Consider the following 19,181-nt stretch of genomic DNA (forward strand, 5'->3'; position numbering starts at 1 on the left):
TTAATCATATCCTGAACAGCTGAACTCTACAACATAGCGGAGAAGATCAGGTCAGCGGTTAATATAATTAAAGGATATACAAATTGATTTAATAACTATTGCAACAGTACTTCCTATATATGCACAGCTTGGTGATATTGTGCATGAGATATTAATTTACATGTAAATGATCCATAAACTATTGAATATTGTAGGCTCTCAACATTTAATTGTAGGTATAAAAATGAAAAAAAGGGGAATAAAAAAGGGTTAAAGAGTCATTAAATTAATATTTATATTTTTTAGAATTTTATTATTAAAAAAGTATTCCACATAAGCAAAAATTAATTTAAAAAATAATACAATGGGTTGCGTGACTTTGTGAGTAAAACATCTAAAGTTGAGTGACTTTCTGAGTAAAATCCAAAATTAAATAACTTTTTGGAATAAAAGTCTTTTTGGAATAAAAATCTAAAGTTGAGTGACCATTTAAGTTATTAACTCTTAAATTCTATCAAGATCAACACTTACAATTGAATGTTATTATATACTTGTTTAATAATTCTGAATGATGTAAAGCGTTGTGAACAGGACAAGTTCTTGAATGCTGAAAGTACCATTAAGGAGGGTGCGGTATCTTATGATCAGTTTAGCATAAACTTGTCAGCAAAATATTTACCCCCGAAACACATTTTACCAAATACAGCACATCTAGAAATAGAATGTCAAAAACTTAGTGACTCGGACTAGATTTATTCACGGAGACTCACCATTTGAATTGCATCTCTAAAGGCAAGAGAATGAGGTTCATCAACCTTGAGCAAGCTATGTCCATAGGGTCCGGCACAAGCACATCCTCCTCGAGCCTGAATACCAAATAGGTCATTAAGCAGCTTAGCGACAAAAGGACCATGAAGAGGCTTATCTCTTTTGTTCCCTGTTTCTCCCCATAAGTAAAGGTCGTTTTTATCACCATTATTATCACTTGACATAGAGTGAGTTGTAGTATAAATGAGAAAAGAAAGCACAGCTTGTCTCTTGGCCATTACATTTCCCAAAATCCATATGTTAGGATTTGGGAGAAGGCTTTGTAGTGCAAGTTCAATGTAAGTGTGCTCCATTCTTTCAATTACTTTGTGACCTATGAACTCTTTCACCCAAAATGCTAGAGCTGTCCTCACTTTCTGGATGATTGGTGGTGTTCCGGCGTCCTCCCTTTCTTCAATGTTCTCCATATAGAGTGTGTCCTGGTAATTTTATTGCTTATCAAGACTCTATTTGCAGAGAATTACAGAAAATTAAAGAGAGAATGATAGAAACGAGCAGTTTAATTTTAGGATTCAGGATCATATGATTATGGTGTTATTTACTCCATATGCGTAGTGCCTATTTTGTGACTGACTAAGACCCGACTAATGAGAAATAGTGATGCACTTGTATGCTGTTTAGGAAGAGTTAATTATGCACTGTAAATACAAATCCCTAAAGTTAAATGTAAGATAACACATAGATAGAAGAAAAAATGAGTTATCCTTGAAGTATCTAGTTATAAATTGAAAAAGGTTTGTTGCTGATTTAGAGTTTGGTTGTTAGAATTCATACCTTGGTACTACTAAATCTAAGTCAAGTCAATTAAAATGATTGGAAGTTCAATGATTTTGCAGCCAGAAAATTCTTCGTTGACTTAATTATTTAGTCTCTATCTCTAGATCAATTTTTACAAACACCTATTTCTTTTGTAGGAAGAGTGACAACAACCCCATTTGCTTTTAGTCATTGTATTGAGGATTTTGTCGATTATAAACTTCTTAAATTGGCATTAAAGAAAAGCACATTTGCTGCTTATACTTCAAATGGCTGCCAAACTAATTTATGAAGTTGTTGGAATGTTTTATAGCCAAACAGCAGCTACATCAATCTAAATTTCAATAAAGAAGCTGTAGGTGAAAAGGATAATAAGATAAAAAGAAAGAAAAAAGACATCATATTAAATATACATGTATACCTTTTCATTGAAAGGGTTGACAAAATCGACAGTTCCACCACCACAAGTTGATGGAGGTGAATTTCTCAACCGATAGAGTGTCTTGTTCATTACAAGGATTCCAGGTGTCCCTGGCCCTCCAAGAAACTTGTGAGGACTAAGGAAAACAGCATCATACCCATCGATGTCTCCTGATCTCATGTCTATTTTTGTGTACGGAGCACTGCAAAATGACAACAAATGGAAAAGAATATATATCCGAAATTGGAAATTAAGAGGTATAACATAGGATTTAAATTATAAATTATACTATAGAACATAGGTTACCAACATATGTTTGTCATAGAGATTTACTTGTTACTTACTTTAACTATGACCTGATTGTGACTATAAATGTCTGTTTTGTACTATCAATGCATAGAACTTCAGCTCTAACTAATATCTTCACAAAATTAGCGTACCTTGCTGCGAAATCAAAGCAAGCAAAAGCTCCATTTTTGTGAAGAAGACATGCAATGGCTCTAGTATCAGAATAAGTTCCAGTGACATTACTACAAGCTGAGAATGAACCCAACAATGGCCTATTCTTAGACTTGTAGAACTCAAGCTGAACCCTCAAGGCTTCCATGTCTACTAGCCCATTTTCTTCCAAACCAATTTCCACAACCTCAGCTAAACTCTGTCTCCAAGAAAGGATGTTTGAGTGATGTTCATAAGGTCCAACAAAGACAACCCATCTCTCTTTGGTTTCGTTATGAAAGCATTTAGAGAGGACTTTTTCTCTAAGGATGGAAGGGACTGAAATCCCCATGATTTCTTGAAGCCTTTTAATGGCAGCAGTAGAACCAGAACCACAGAATATGATTGCATCTTCTTCTCCTCCCCCTAAGCATTTCTTCACGTATGCTGCTGCCTCATGCACCAATTTTGTTGTTTGGTATCCCACGTAACTATCGCTAGTGTGACTGTTGCCTGTACAAAATAATTACAATAGTTATAGTGACACTGCCTTTGTTCTCCAAAAATGACACCACACCAGTGTCCAAAAATACACTATTTTTGGAGGATCCGACACGTGTCATTAACATTTTTGAAAAGTTTGAGCAACATAGGTGAAAAGTGCATTTTAACTGCTATTAAGGTAAAACTTTTATGTCTTTGAAAGAATACTATTGTATGAATTATAAGTATGAAATAAATAAGAAAGACTACATTAACTTTTTGTTAGAGTTTGTGACCCGAATTTTATTAATCCGGCCCTGAAAAGATCGCGGTGCGACCCATGTTTGAGATTTCTGGGGTCTTTATGTTTTTGGGATTAGAATTTATTTGTACGCACATATAAGTGCGATCTAGTGAGTTATTTTTTGGCGGTTTTAACATACATCATTGTGACCTCCATCTCCTCCTTGTATTCCTCTCTATTATAGTGAATTTCCTCCTCCTCTGCCCGTGGTTTTTCCCATCAAGGGTTTCCACGTAAAATCTGTGTGTTCTTTTTGTTTTCTTTTGTTTGTGGTATTGCTTATTCTTTTCCGTTCCATAACACTTTTCTTACCTAAATTTATAATTTATAATACATACAAATTAGAAAACTGTAATGTGGCAAAGAGTGTGGATACACTCTGTTTTAGGTGCATGGTAGAAGAAAAATTAAAATATCAGCTCCCAAGTGGGGTATTTCCAGTTAAATTTCAGTCATATACAATGATTTTTTTGTTCTAATTGTACTTTTCTTCTTGCTTCTTAGTATACAAGGTATAATTTTCATCCGTTATTGTTTTTTTCGGAACTACTTTGTTTTATTTTTCCTACAGCCGAGGGTCTATGAGAAACAAAGTCTCTACCTCACAAAGCAGGGTTAAGGTCTCGATAGATTTTACCTCCCTACCAGTTGTGGAATTATATAGGGTATGTTGTTGTCATTGGCATTTAAATGATCACGGGAGATATGCAACGATTACCAAGTGACTAGTAAAAGAAAAACATACCATAGAAAGCAAGGACATTATTGATGATATAGTTTTCAATGTAGTGAAGGCATCTTCCAGAGGCAGTGTGATCAGCATAAGTCAGCCTACGTCTCCCAAATGGCGTCTCAAAATCGACATCCGTACCAATTATCTGAGAACGCAGCCAAGAAAGTTTCTTTTCTTCGGAATCACTCTTAGAAACACCGTTCTCTCGCGCATAAATGACTCAATTCTAATCCTACAGTCTTCATGTGAAGCAATAGTGGAAGTTGCAATACTACAATTTGTTTCAATATTGTACTATAGTTCTTATTGTGTTCCGTGCTTTGGCCGCTTATATTTTCTCTCAATATGTGCTGTTCAAATTCCATGTTAGACATCAATGAATGTTAGTGTGTTTGAGATGATTGAACGTGCAGGTATTTATTGCAGAGGAGAATTAAACGTGAAACAGTATATACTTCAATATTTTAATGTTAACGCTAAAGATATCGACGTGGTCCAACTTAGATCCATAAATTAATTTACCTTATCATTGATGAGCAAAGTGATGACCAAGACATAATGTTTCTTTATGAAGTTATCTATTACTCTTTTTGAGAGTACTTTTATCTCAGAAAGTTACTCAGTGTTGATTTTTACTTACAAAGTCACTCAACTTTCTGAGTAAAAATTCAAAGTTGAGTAACTTTCTGGGATAAAAGTTTAAAGTTAAGTGGCTTTCTGGGATAAAAGTCTAAAGTTGAGTGACCATTTGAATTATTAACTCCTCTTTTGATGGTTTTGTTCCCTTTGTTTGCCTATGAGACCATATTGGCAGACTAATTAGGAGCTAGTTTTCGTCAGGCAACATATCTGATAGTACCCGAATTACAGTGGATAGTTGTAGGATGCAAGAGCATCGAAACCATGAGTTTTGTTATGACGCACGTTTAGTAATAATATTAGTCTGAAAATATGTGTCACATGTTTGTTCCTAATTATTATGTTAAAATTAAAAAAACAGTGATTTTATCATTTAAAACTATACATCCATTATACACAGGAAAGAAGAGATTTTATGAGTTTAATTTTCTCAAACATCTTATGCGTATAAAGATAGTGAAGAACGTGACACTTTTTTTGATATGTCATTTTTGAATAGTTTAATTGTCTAATAGAAAAAAGGATCCATTGAGGTGTCTAAGTAAATTAAGTAAATTATGTGGATAACTTTAAAAACATACTTATACATGAAATAATTTTCTTAGATGACTCATGAAATAAACTAATTACCTTTGAAAAGTTCACTACCTGCAACAATGGAGCAGAGAATAGATCAATGGGATGTAAATTATGTAAAGTTGATACAGTTTAGAATGGATTCACTGAATTTAAATCTTGAATTCGCCTATGTATATAGCTAGAAATCAGAGTATTGAAATATTATAAATCATGTTGCATAAAAGTATGAGCCACAACAACACCAAGATAAACATATGTATTGTCGTTCGTAGATGCTAATTAGAAGTTATATAAATATATTTGACACCCGATACGTAATTAGATCGTTATACTATCTGTCGTTACATTGTCTGATCCAATGCTAAGCCACTTGAATAGCCCTTTTATCTTATTTAAGATCGATTTTTCATTAAGCTGATATAGTTTAGAATGAACTCATTAAGTTTATATCTTGAATTTGTCTATGTATAGCTAGAAACCAGAGAATAGAAATATTATAAATCATGTTGCATAAAAGTATGAGCCACAATAACACCATGATAAACATTAGTATTGTAGTTCGTAGATGCTAATTAGAAGTTATGTAAATTTATTTGATACTCGATACATAATTAGGTCGTTATATTATCTGTCATTACATTGCCTGATCCAGTGCGAAGCCATTTGAATAGCCGTTTTATCTCATTTACGATCGATTTTTCATGAAACCAAAGCAAACATCAACTTTTACCATTAAACAAAATCATTCATCCCTAATATTTGACTAAATTGAAAATTGATAGGCGTATAATCATATTTAATTTGTAGTTGAAACCTAATCTCTGTCCTATATACGTTTAGGACTCTACAATAATTGTCTTAGATCAATATAATAAAAATAATTAAATGATAATTTAAAATAGTATATGCCAATATTGTTATTTCTTTGCCCGTCCAAATATATCAATACTTTTAAACCTAAAGAAATCTTAAATGCAGGATCTTTAGTTATAATGTAGTTTTTTATGTCTATTTTACAATTTAAAGTATTCCTATATTTAATATGGAGTTACTTGTTTTTACAAGGAAATATTTCCTATACAACTCAACAGGACAAACTATCCTTTAAATATGGAACACTTATATGAGTTAAAATTTGAAAAGGTGGGGTTTTTTTTTTTTTTTGGGAAAAAAAAAATTAATGTAATACTTATGCTATATTTTAGGACTTCTACTTTTAAGAAAAGTCTTATTATATTTTTAAGGTGTTCATCCATATATTTTAGGATTCAATATCATAAATATAAATTAAATAATAATTTGATCAAAATAGTAAAAAAGACAATTTTGTTTGAATCAAATACTTTTAATGAAAGAAAAAAAGTTCAAACAATATTTATAAGCTGTTTCACACTTTTAATATATTAGAGATTAGGGATAGAGATTAGAGATAGAGATTAGAAATAGAGATTAGAGATTAGAGATAATGACAAACCACAAAAACGTAGGAGCGCGCTTTAGACCACAATTACAGGGCGCAACACAGGTTTCAAAGGATTACAATACCTATCGTGTATCTCAGATACATCGATTGAGATCGTGTATCTATGTATCTTCATATTCACGTTCTATACAAGAAAAAAGATCGCATATCTTCAGATACTTGTGTATATTTGATGATACAAGGGTCTTTGGTATGTTAGGCATTGTTAAAACGTGTATCTTTAGATACCATATCTAAAGATACGCGTTGTTTGTAATTTATTTTAAAGTTAGGTTTGGTTATGTAAATTAGGCACTGATGTTTGTGTAATTCAGTAATTTTGCATATGGTGAAGCCTAGGTGATGGGTCAGGGAAGGTCAGGTTTCGTAAATGACACAGTCCAACATGACGTTAGCTTGATGGGCTTGGTTACGAATTAGAGGTTTGCCTTAACAATAAGTGTTTGATTGTAACAAGTGTTCGACTTTAAAGGCAAGCACATGTTGCATGAGGCAGGTGTGGGGATTGTTTGTTTAAGGCTAGGTCCTGCCAATGGCTAGGTTTAAGTGAAGGGACCGAATGGCTCGATTAGGGCCATGGTCTAATGTGATGCTTGCTTTAATTACGCTTGGTTAAAAAATAAAGTTGTGCACTTGATGTGATCTACAGCCTGTAGCATCATGATAAGTGTTTGATCCTAACAAAGTATTAACCAAAAATTTAATTGATTTCCAATAATTTAAAAGAAAAAGTTCAAAATATTTTGGAAAACGCACATCAGTTTATTTTTTGTAAGCTGGTGGCGCCATTTGATTTATTTTATTCATGAGGAGTTCAAGGTTTACTAGCTTGTTTTACATGCTTGATGATGTTATTTCTATTATTTTGCAACCCATCGATTTATCAATATGAACAATTATGTCCATTATTCATGAGTCTACATTTGTTCCTTTTATACTCACAGTTTGCTTGGTCATGGTGAGAGTTGGGAGATATAACAAAAACGTGTGCAAGTCACCCATTATGAGGGTCATCATTTATGTAGTTTACCTCGTACTTATGTCATTGGTATTAAAATGATCTTGGAGATAAGCAACGACTACTAAGTGTCAAGTGACTAGTAAAAGAAAAACATACCATAGAAAGGAAGGACATTATTGATGATATAGTTTTCAATGTAGTGAAGGCATCTTCCAGAGGCAGTGTGATCAGCATAAGTCAGCCTTCGTTTCCCAAAAGGCGTCTCAAAATCGACATTTTCACCAACGATCTGAGAACGCAGCCAAGATAGTTTCTTTTCAGCAGACTCATTCTTAGAAACACTGTTCTCTCGCGCATGAAATGACTCAATTCTAATCCTGAACTCATCATGTGAATCAACAGAGGAAGTTGTACTGCTACAACTTGTTTCAATATTGTAGTTCTTATTGTGTTCCATGCTTTGGCCTCTTATATTTTCTCTCGATATGTGCTGCTCAAGGTCCATGTTAGAAATCAATGAATGCTAGAGTGTTTGAGATGATTGAAGCGTGCAGGTATTTATTGCAAAGGCGAATTAAAACAGCGTAGACAATACTTCAATATTTTAATGTTAACTTGAAAAAATATTGACGTGGTCCGACTTAGATCCCTAAAATTAATTTATTTTTATCGTTGATGAGCAAAGTGACCCAGCAATAATGTTTCTTTATGAAGTTGTCTATTTCTTTTTTCTTTTTTTGTGGTTTTGTTCCCTTTGTTTGCCTTTGAGACCATATTGGCAGACTAATTAGGAACTAGTTTTGGTCAGGCAAAATATCTGGTAGTACCAGAATTACCGTTGATAGTTGTAGGATCCAAGAGCATCGAAACCATGAGTTCTGTTATGAAGCATATTTAGTAATAATATTATGGCAAACCACAAAAATGCAGGAGCAGCTTCAGAGCATAATTACAGGTCACAACATAGGTTCAAAGAATTATAGTATTTGTCGTGTATCTCAGATACATTGATTGAGATTGTGTATCTATGTATCATCATATCCACATTTTATACAGGAAAAAAGAAGATGTCTCTTCAAATACTTGTGTATATCTGAAGATACATGAGTGTATTTTCTATGTTAGCCGCCATTAGAATGTGTTTCTTTATATACCATATCTGAAGATACACACTGTTTTGTAATTTTTTTTTTTTCAAAGGTAGGTTTGGTTATGTAAATTAGGCACTTTCTTTGTCTACTTTTATAATTTTACGTATGGAGAAGCCTAGGTGATGGGTCAGAGAAGGTCAGGTTCGGGAAGTGCCATAATTCAACATGGGGCTTGGTTGATGGATTTGGTTAAAGAATAAAGTTTTTCCTTGATAATAAGGGGGTGTTTGGCCATGAAAATTTTATTTTTTTCTGAAAAATTATTTTTCTTTAGTGAAAATTGTAGTGTTTGGCCATGAAAATTTTATTTTTCCCCGAAAAATTATTTTGCTTTAGTGAAAATTGTAGTGTTTGGACATAAGAATTCCAAATACAATTTCAAATTGTATTTTAAAAAATGACTTGTTTTCACTTTCACTTCTTCACAAAAGTAAAAAACAACTCCAATTTCTATTTATGGCAAAACACAACTCCAAAAAGAAGTAGTTATCATGACCAAACACCTACTAAATGTTCCATCCTAACAAGTGTTCGACTTTAGAGCCAACCACATGTTGTGTGAGGCAGGTAGGGGGATAGTTTATTAAAGGCTAGGTCCTGCCAATGGCTAGGTTTAGGTGTAGGACTGGAATGGCTCGAATAGGGGCCATGGTCTAATGCGATGCTAGTTTTAATTAGACTTGGTTAAAAAATAAAGTTTTGCCTTGATAATAAGTATTTGATCCTAACAAGTGTTCGACTTTAGAGCCAAGAACATGTTGCGTCAGACAAGTGTGGGGATTGTTTGTTAAAGGCTAGGTCCTGCTAATGGCTTGGTTTAGGTGAAGGGCAGAAATGGCTCGATTAGGGGCCATGGTCTAACATGATACTTGCTTTAATTAGACTTAGTTAAGAAATGAAGTTTTACCTTATTAATAAATGTTTGATTCTAACAAGTGTTCACTTTAGAGCCAAACTTATGTTGCGTGAGGCAAGTGCGGGTATTGTTTGTTAAAGGCTAGGTCCTTCCAATGGCTAGGTTTAGTTGAAGGACCGGAATGGATCGATCAGGGTCATGGTCTAACCTAATGCTTGCTTTAATTTGACTTGGTTAAGAAATAAAATTTTGCCTTGATAATAAGAGTTTGATCCTAACAAGTGTTTGACTTTAGAGTCAACCACATGTTGTGTGAGGCAAGTGTGGGTATTTTTTGTTAAAGGCTAGGTCCTGCCAATAGCTAAGTTTAGGTGAAAGACCGGAATGGATCGATCAGGGCCACGGTCTAACCTGATGCTTGCTTTAATTTGACTTGGTTAAGAAATAAAATTTTGCCTTAATAATAAGAGTTTGATACTAACAAGTGTTTGACTTTAGAGTCAAGAACATGTTGCGTGAGGCAAGTATGGTATTGTATGTTTATTAAAGGCTAGGTCCTGCCAATGGCTAGTTTCGATAAAGGACCGGAATGGATCGAAACACGATGCTTGCTTTAATTAGACTTAGTTAAGAAATGAAGTTAATTTTACCTTGATAATAAGTGTTTGATCCTAACAATTGTTCGACTTTAGAGCCAAGCACACGTTGCATGAGGCAGGTGTGGGGATTGAATGTTAAATTCTAGGTCCTGCCAATGGCTAGGTTTAGGTGAAGGGCCTGATTGGCTTGATCGGGCCATGGTCTAACGTGATTCTTGCTTTAATTAGGCTTTGTTAAGAGCGAACAAATATGTCCCAACAAAGTATAGCTTTGTTAACTATAGCTTTTAGCACTGCGATAAGTGTTTGATCCTAACAGAGTATCAATTAAAAATTTAATTAATTTCAATATTTAAAATAAAATGGTTTTAATATTTTTGAAAATGTACATCAGTTTATTTTTCTAAGATGGTGGCGCTTTTGATTTGTTTTATTCATGAGGAGTTCAAGGTTTAACTAGCTTGTTTTGCATGCTTCATGACGATATTTTTATTATTTTGCAAGCCATCGATTTATCAACACTGGAAACCACGTTAGCTAACGTTGGGGGGGTCCTGTCCTGAAATATGGATGACCATTATGTGCTTGCTTCGTGTTATAGTAGATAGTTATTTTATTGGGAGGTTATTGTCTTGGTAACTTTAACCTATTCTTCAGTCCATACGACTAATATAGTTTGGAGGCCTTTCGACAAAGGAAGCCGGAACCATATATCCCGTGGGTGCCTAAATGTCAATATGATCTACATAATTCAAGAATAAAATTTTTTAAATGATCACGCTCTATGTCCCTTGGTGAACTGTTTATTTTATCCCTTTTCTAGGGCTGCATACCCGTACTCGCCGTACTGACCGTCTCCGGATGTTACATCATTTCATGATGTAGGTTTGGAGAATTTTCTTTTGACCATGTGTAGCATTAGGTGAATGGTTACTCTATTGGACAACTGGTGAGAAGTGGTAGCCCTCCATAATCTGAAAGGCCATGTGACTTTTCATGTCTATTTATATTATTGGTTTCCTTGGTCTTTCTTCTGGCATAGTCCGGGTCATGTTGAAATACCCTAGGTTCCTGAACCTTAGAAAATTTCCTGGATTTTTGATTTCTGGGTAGTGTACAACAGGCGGGTACCAGTCATACCCTGGGGTATGATTGGTATGCCTTGGTCGTATGTTGACCAGTGTTGGTTGGTGAGGTGGATTTGGTTACTGGAATAGATACGACTTGGGTGGTACGAGTTTTATTGGTGGATACGGGTCATTTTGGTTTGTTTTTTCCCTTAACTTAATCTTAGACTTGGTAACTTAAGTTGGATCTGAGTACAAGTGGCTCTACGTGAGCCATAAGCCAGGGTACGAGTCGTACCATGGACTCGTATGGTGAATAGTGTTCAATCCTCTTGAGATTTTATTCTGCTAGGAGTACGGGTTAAGGGTACTAGTCGTACATTTGGATACGACATGGTTTGGGGTGTGTCATACCTTGGACAATATTGGGTCCAAGAGAGGTAGCCTTGGGTACGAGTGGTGGGTATCACTCATATTGGAAGGTACGACTAGTATGGATGGTTGTACCCACCTAACGGGATTTTTGGGAGTTTAAGTGAGGGCAATCTAAACATTTTCCCACTTAACCTACTAAGGTCCCTCGATTTATATACCTATTGGGAAGTTATTTGCCCTATTATTTTATTCATTAATACTTACATACTTCTCTTAAACACTCGAAAATTCTCTCAAGAGTTATTAGGTGAAGAAAGGCTAGGGTTTCACTAAGGTGGTCAATTTGGGGCTTGTGTTGGTGATTTCTCTTCATCATCTTCTTTGTATAATGCATGTTGTTTTCCCTCATTGTTAGTTCCAACTAAAGGCATAGTTTTGTTGTATGGTTTTGGTTTTCAAATATCTGTTGGGTGTTTTGGTTTTAAATGCTTGGTTATGGTTTTTCAATATTTTAATTATGTATTTACAATATTTTAATGATGGTTTGGATACTTGATTTTATGAGAATGGTTGATTGGTAATTGGAATTGATTTTGGAAACTCTATGCCCCCAATATGTTTGATAAAATGCCTATGAGAATGCTTTTACCATACTGTTGGACTTTTAATGAAAACTATTGCATGGTATAGTTTGGTAATGGAACCTTAAATGGTTTGGAATAGTTAAATGGAATGGTTTGGTTAAATAAACACACTTGTGGGGTACAATGGAATCCCCCTAGTAATCATAATAAGGGAACACTTGTGGGGTACATAGGACTCCCCTAAGTTGACCTGGTAATGTGATCTATAGGTACATGGGACTCCTTTGATCTCTAATAGTTTGGCTAAGTACAATACTTGTAAGTTATAGTCGGTATGACGATATCACTAATTATAGCCTTGGTTAAGAATGAATCGGTTTGATGGTAAATAGTTTTAAATAGACAAGGATGGCGGGATGTGATAGCTAACTGTGAAGGTGTAAATCCAATGGATGAACACTAGAAACTCATATTTACTGACATAAGGGGTTGGTCATGGCAACCATATATGATACTCATGAGGTACACGGTAATCCTCTAAGTACAATGTACATATGTATCATGGAGAGCGAAAGGTACTTGGGAATTCCCTATTCTTATGGTATCATGGAGAGCGAAAGGTACTTGGGAATTCCCTATTCTTATGGTATCATTGGTTCGTGTGGCTACACGTATCGGGGCCTATTTAGGGGGTTACACTGGACCTATATAGCCCGTGGGTGGTTAAGGACGGTTAAGATTCACATACTCGGATCAATGGTTTTAAATGCATGCTAACCCTGGTTCCCTTTCCCGGTATGGTTATATATATTTATATGTATGGTTTGTATGGATATGGATGGTTTACTTGGTTTTACTAACTAAAATTAGTTTATCCTTATCTTGAGTTAATGCTAATGTTCACCCGCTAACCTATCTTCGGGCAGTTGTATCCTTACGCGATGCAGAAACCAATCATTTTACTCCTCCTGCTTAGCTATCGAACATTTGGGATCAACTTTTGGATTGAAGTGGTAAGCTTCCATTATTTTGGAAGGCTCTATTTCATGGATGTTATCTTATACTTTGGTTTACTTACAAATATCGGTTTAGGCTATGCTTGGGGGTATGTCCTAACCGAATATTAGTTTTATTTTGGTTAAAGGCTTTTATGAAACTACTATGGATTGGTATGGGCAGGATCGGTATTGGTGTCAGCCTTAGTATTAGCATTGGTATTGGGGCTGGTATCATTAGAATATTTCTCACTTCTCTATCCTTTTATGTTATATTATGGAACTTGGTTTTGTTATCATCTGGGTTATTGGTTTATGGTTTGGTTCAGTGATCGGATGGGTTTAGGCGGTTAGACTCGGTTGGGCCGATCTCGATAATAGACCTATCACAGAGTCTATAATTTGGATAGCTATGCTATCTTGTTAAATGTTCAAAATTCAACCAACTCAGGACAGGCGGCTAGAGGTTGGGTTAGGTACCAAGGGTGGTCTCCGGTCCTGGTCGCACTTGCGGTGCCCATTATGATAAGGCCTTGGGTCCGGTCATGTCAGGTTTGTATTATAGATTTAGGTTCATGGTCAATTGGGGAATCCACAAAGTCGTGTCTGTTAGATTCTCTTATAGGGGTGTGGAGAGTGCTACCCTTACAAAAGAGAAGCTATAAGAAATTTATGAGTATTTCACTTTCTTGGTACTCGATTTTTATTCTTGGAGTGTAAGTCCTGGAATCCTCGCTAATCCTTATTTGTTCTCTTTTCAGATCATGCCTCGTAGATCTAGAATACAAGAAAATTCTTCTATCCCATTTGGGGACGATATTGATGGAGTATGCCCTATATCTGGAGTTCGTACTTAGTTCAGGGGTCCTATCCCTGATGGCGATGGAGTTCCACTGGTTTCTACTAGTCCTCCTCATGGTGAGGTGACTAATGTAAAATTTCATCAACCAATTCATACTATTGCTCAGTTAGTTGATGCTTAAGCTGAGTGGGATGTATCTGGTTTTCTATCTATGGAAGCCAAAAGGGTTGGCTAGTTCATGAAGATGAGTCCTCCTACTTTTACTGGTGTGAAGGTGGAGGAGGATTCTCAGGGTTTCTTAGATGAAATGGAGAAGATATTTAGAGTGACACAGGCCACTAATATGGAAGGAGTGAATTTTATAGCTTATTAGCTCAAAGATATTGCGTACCAATGGTACAAAGATTTGGATAAAGATAGGAGTGATGTGGAGGAGCTATCTTTGTGGGAGGCCTTTTCTAATGCCTTCTTAGATCACTTCATTCCTTAGAAGCTAAGGGGAGCGAAGATGGAGGAGTTTGTGAATCTTAAGCAAGGAAAAATATCTGTCAAGGAATACGCCTTGAAATTTCATCAGCTGTCCAGGTATGCTCCAAATTTGGTGGCTGGTATGAGGGCGAGAATGAGAAATTTTACTTTTGGGCTATCTCGGGATTTGATCCTTAAAAGCAAGACTGCTTTGTTAATTAAGAATATGGTTATTTCAAGGTTTTTTATTCATATGCAGTAAGGGGAGGAAGAAAAGAGAAAACAAATGGAGATCGGGAAAAGGCAGGGTAAGAAGAGCAGGTTCTCTGAGCAGGGTGGTGCTCAACAGTAAGGTGGTTGAGATGGCAGTAAATGTCAAAAGAAGAAGTGGGGGAGTTCTAGTTCCTTCTCCACAGCTAGTGCTCCTTACCCAAAATAATTGGGTGATAGGCGTCATCAGGGTAGTGATAATTTTTAGGTATAAGGTGCCCAATCTCTGGTGAGTGGTGTTCAATTGGCTTCTTCACGCCTTCTTTGCCAGTTCTATGGTCATTTTTATTTGGGATTTTGCAATGAAAGGAGAAACAAGTGTTTTAAATATGGCCAACCAGGCCATATACTTAGAAATTATCCGGTACGTAAGGGTGCTTTGAGAGAGTTCAAAGCTTTGGTTTCTTGTCTTCTGCTTCTACACCTAGTAGTGCTACTTCTGCATCTTCTCCTATCTCTTGTATTGGCATAGGCCAGAATATATTATATGCTCGTGCGTCTCGACAGTAATATGAGGCATTACCTGATGTCGTTACTGGTACGTTATAACTCTTTTCTCATGACGTGTATTTTTTGCTTGATCCGGGGTCTACGCTCTCTTATGTGACCCTATTTGTGGCTATGTGTATAGAATTTGATCTTGAGGTTATTTTAGATTTTTTTCTATTTCTACCCCAGTAGGTGACTTGGTTATTGCTAAAAGAGTTTATAGGGTGTGTGTGGCAGGTGTTGGTAGCAAGAAGACCTTGGTGGATCTATTTAAACTAGATATGGTGGATTTTGATATTATTTTGGGGATAGATTAGTTACACTCTTGTTACACGCTTTTGGATTGCCGGACTTATAAGGTTGTCTTTAAGTTCCCTGGTAAACCAGTTATAGAGTGGGAGGGTGATTCTATAGCTCCTAGGGGGATGTTTATTTCTTATCTTAGATCTTGGAGATTGATATCCAAGGGGTGTATTTATCACTTGGTTTAGGTTAAAGATTCTAACTCGAAAGGTCACTGTTTGCATTTGGTTCCGATGGTAAATGAGTTTCCTGTAGTCCTTTCGGATGATCTTCCTGGCGTTTCTCCAGATAGGGAAATCGAGTTTGGTATTGATTTTATTCTGGACACTCATCCAATATCTATTCCTCCTTATAGAAGGGCTCTAACAAAGTTGAGTGAACTCAAAGAGCGGTTTAATAATCTTCTGGATAAGAGGTTTATTCTTTCTAGTGTATCCCCGTAGGCTGTACTGGTGTTGTTCGTGCATAATAAGAATGGTTCCTTTTGGATGTACATAGACTATCAGTAATTGAATAAGGTAACTATTATAAACAAGTATTCTCTTCCAAAGATAGATGACTTGTTTGATCAGTTGCAAGGTGCCAAGTTCTTTTCTAAGATAGATATTTGATCTGGGTATCATCAGTTTAAGATTAGGGAGGTGGATATCCCTAAGATGGCTTTTCGTACTTGATATAGGCACTTTAAGTTCTTGGTTATGTCATTTGTTTTGACTAATGCCCTAACGATATTTATATATTTGATGAACATGGTATTCATCAGTTCTTGGATCTTTTTGTAATTGTGTTTATTGATGACATTCTGATTTATTCTAAGAGTGAGGTGGACCATGTTAATTATCACTCAATTGTGTTGCAAACCTTAAAGGAACAATAGTTGTATGTCAAGTTCTCCAAGTATGAGTTTTGGTTGAACACTGTAACTTTTCTTGGTCATATTATTTCTAATGAGGGGATTATGGTGGATCAACAAAAGATGGTGGTGATTAAAAAGTGGCCTAGACCCACGAATCCAATCGACATTCAAAGCTTCTTGGGTTTGGCCGGATATTATCGTTTGTTCATGGAAGGTTTTCGATGTTAGCCGCTCCTTCGACTAAGTTAACTCAGAAGAAGGTAAAGTTTTCTTGGTCGGATGCTTGTGAGGGGAGTTTTGAGAAGCTGAAGGATAAGCTAAATCCAGTTCCAGTTTTGACATTACCTGAAGGTAATGTAGGGTTTGTGGTTAACTGTGATGCATCTAGGGTGGGTCTTGGTTGTGTTTTGATGTAGCATGGGAAGGTGATTGCCTATGCTTCCAGGCAGTTGAAGGTGCATAAGAGGAATTGTCTTACTCATGATTTGGAGCACTTAATGGTGGTTTTTGCTTTGAAAATATGTCAGCATGAAATGTATGGAGTGCACGTGGACATCTTTTCTGACCATAAGAGTCTACAGTAGGTGTTCACTTAAAGAGAGCTAAATCTCAGGCAGAGAAAATGGCTTGATATTCTCAAGGATTATAATATGAGTCTCCACTATCATCTAGGTAAGGCTAAAGTTGTAGCTGATTCTCTTAGTAGGTTATCCATGGGGAGTTTAACTTATGTGGATAAGGAGAAACGGGAATTGGTGAAGGATATTCACTATTTTGCTAATCTTATGGTCTTTCTCCTAAACTCCGAGGATGGTGATGTCATGGAACAAGAAATTGTTCAGTCGTTTCTTGGTGTAGAGATTAAGGAGAAACAAGTGCTAAATCCTGTCTTGATAAAAATCAAGAATGATATTGGTGGGCAAAAAGTAATGGGTTTTGAGATTAGTGGTGATAGTACTTTGTGGTACTAAGGAAGGTTATGCGTTCCTGACGTCGATGGGTTACGATAAAAATTTTTGGATGAGGCGCATGAATTGTACTATATTGTCCATCCTAGCATGACGAAGATGTGCCATGATCTCAAGGAGATATATTGGTAGAATGGCATGAAAATAGATGTGGCTAATTTTGTTGCCAAGTGCATGGTGTGTCAACAAGTTAAAGTTGAGCACATGAGGCCTAGTGGGTTGTATTAGGAAATTAATTTGTCCGAATGAAAATAAAAGGTGATCAATATGGATTTCATTACCAGTCTTCCTCGGTCTCGAAACCAATTTGATTCGATTTGGGTCATCGTGGATAGGACAATAAAGTATGCTCACTTTTTGCCACTGAGGACTACCTTTTCAGTGGAGGATTATGCGAATTTGTATCTTAAGGAGGTTGTGAAGCTACATGGGATACCTATTTTGATTATCTCTGATCATGTTACACATTTTTTATCGTGTTACACATTTTTTATCTCATTTTTTTGTGGTCTTTACAGAAAGGATTAGGTACTAAGGTTAGTCTGAGTACTACTTTCCACCTGCAATTGGATGGGCAGGCAGAGAGGACCATTCAGATGTTGAAAGATATACTTTAGGAGTGTATGATTGATTCTGGTGGCAATTGGGTTGATCATTGAACTTTGGTAGAGTTTGCTTACAAAAATAGCTATCATTCTAGTATTGGTATGGCCTCTTTTGAGGCATTGTATGGTAGCTGGTGTAGATCTTTTATTGGTTGGTTTGAGCTTTGTGAGGTGGATATGTTTGGTTCAGATTTTGTTTATCAGGCTATGGAGAAGGTTAAGGTGATTAGGGATAGGCTTAAGGATGCCCAAAATCGCCAAAAGTCCTATGCAGATGTGAGGCGTAGAGACTAGGAGTTTGATATTGGGGATAAGGTGTTCCTCAAGGTGTCTACTATAAGGGAGTAATGCAGTTTGGAAAGAAAGGAAAGATCAGTCCCTGATATATTGGTCCTTATTTGGTTTTGCTGATAGTTGGTAGTGTTGCTTATGAATTGGAGTTTTCTTTTAGTTTGAGCTCCATTCATCTGATATTTCTTGTCTCCATGTTAAGTAAATGGCTTGGTGATCCTTCTTTGATTGTTCCTTTAGAAGGGTTGGGCACCTCAGATTTTCTATCTTATGAGGAGATCCTGATAGAGATATTTGATCGATAGGTTTATTGGTTGCAGACCAAGGATGTATCCTCGGTTAAGATTCTATGGAAGAACCACAAGGTGGAAGAGAAACGAAAGCATACATGAAGTGCAAGTATCTGCATTTTTTCTCTGCTTCGAATATTCATGCGTAAGGTATATGTTCTTGAACACATCTTTATTTTCTGAGTTTGTTAAGAGAAAGGTTGATTTCTTTACATCTTTGTTTTCTATCTTAAAGGTAAGAGTAGAGGCATCTAATGGGTGCAAGTTGTGCATGTACTACCTTGTCCGTCATTCGAGGATGAATGTTCCTAGTGGGGTAGACGAAAAAGCCTTGGGTTCCTGGGTTTCTAAACCTTAGAAAATTTCCTTAATTTTTGGTTTCTGGATAGTGTACAACAGGTGGGTACCAGTCGTACCCTGGGGTATGAGTGGTATGCCTTGGTTGTATCCTGACCAGTGTTTGTTGATGGGGTAGATTTGGTTACTGAAATGGATACAACTTGGGTGGTATGAGTCGTATTAGTGGATATAAGTCGTTTGGTTTAGTTTTTCCCTTAACTTAATCTTATACTTGATAACTTAAGTTGGATCTAAGTACGAGTGGCTTA

At 36.1% G+C, this 19,181-nt stretch overlaps 1 protein-coding gene across 2 annotated transcripts in view; it reads right to left on the reverse strand.

Annotated features, from left to right (window-relative positions):
* The window catches only part of LOC107850511 (probable cysteine desulfurase), a 41,623-nt gene that overhangs the window by 1,184 nt on the left and 21,258 nt on the right, over positions 1–19,181 (reverse strand). The window contains exons 2-6 of one of the 2 annotated variants that reach the window (XM_047401440.1): positions 7,761–8,094; positions 2,425–2,935; positions 1,985–2,186; positions 1,161–1,226; positions 750–845 (exon numbers count right to left, since the gene is read on the reverse strand). In XM_047401440.1, coding sequence (XP_047257396.1) covers positions 750–845; positions 1,161–1,226; positions 1,985–2,186; positions 2,425–2,935; positions 7,761–8,061 — 1,176 coding nt within the window. In that variant the 5' untranslated portion in view covers positions 8,062–8,094. Of the gene's footprint in view, positions 1–749; positions 1,227–1,984; positions 2,187–2,424; positions 2,936–7,760; positions 8,095–19,181 lie in introns of both variants that reach the window. The other variant, XM_016695089.2, reaches the window with a different exon arrangement.

The sequence above is a fragment of the Capsicum annuum genome, chromosome 12 (genome assembly GCF_002878395.1).
Source record: "Capsicum annuum cultivar UCD-10X-F1 chromosome 12, UCD10Xv1.1, whole genome shotgun sequence".
Taxonomy (NCBI): domain Eukaryota; kingdom Viridiplantae; phylum Streptophyta; class Magnoliopsida; order Solanales; family Solanaceae; genus Capsicum; species Capsicum annuum.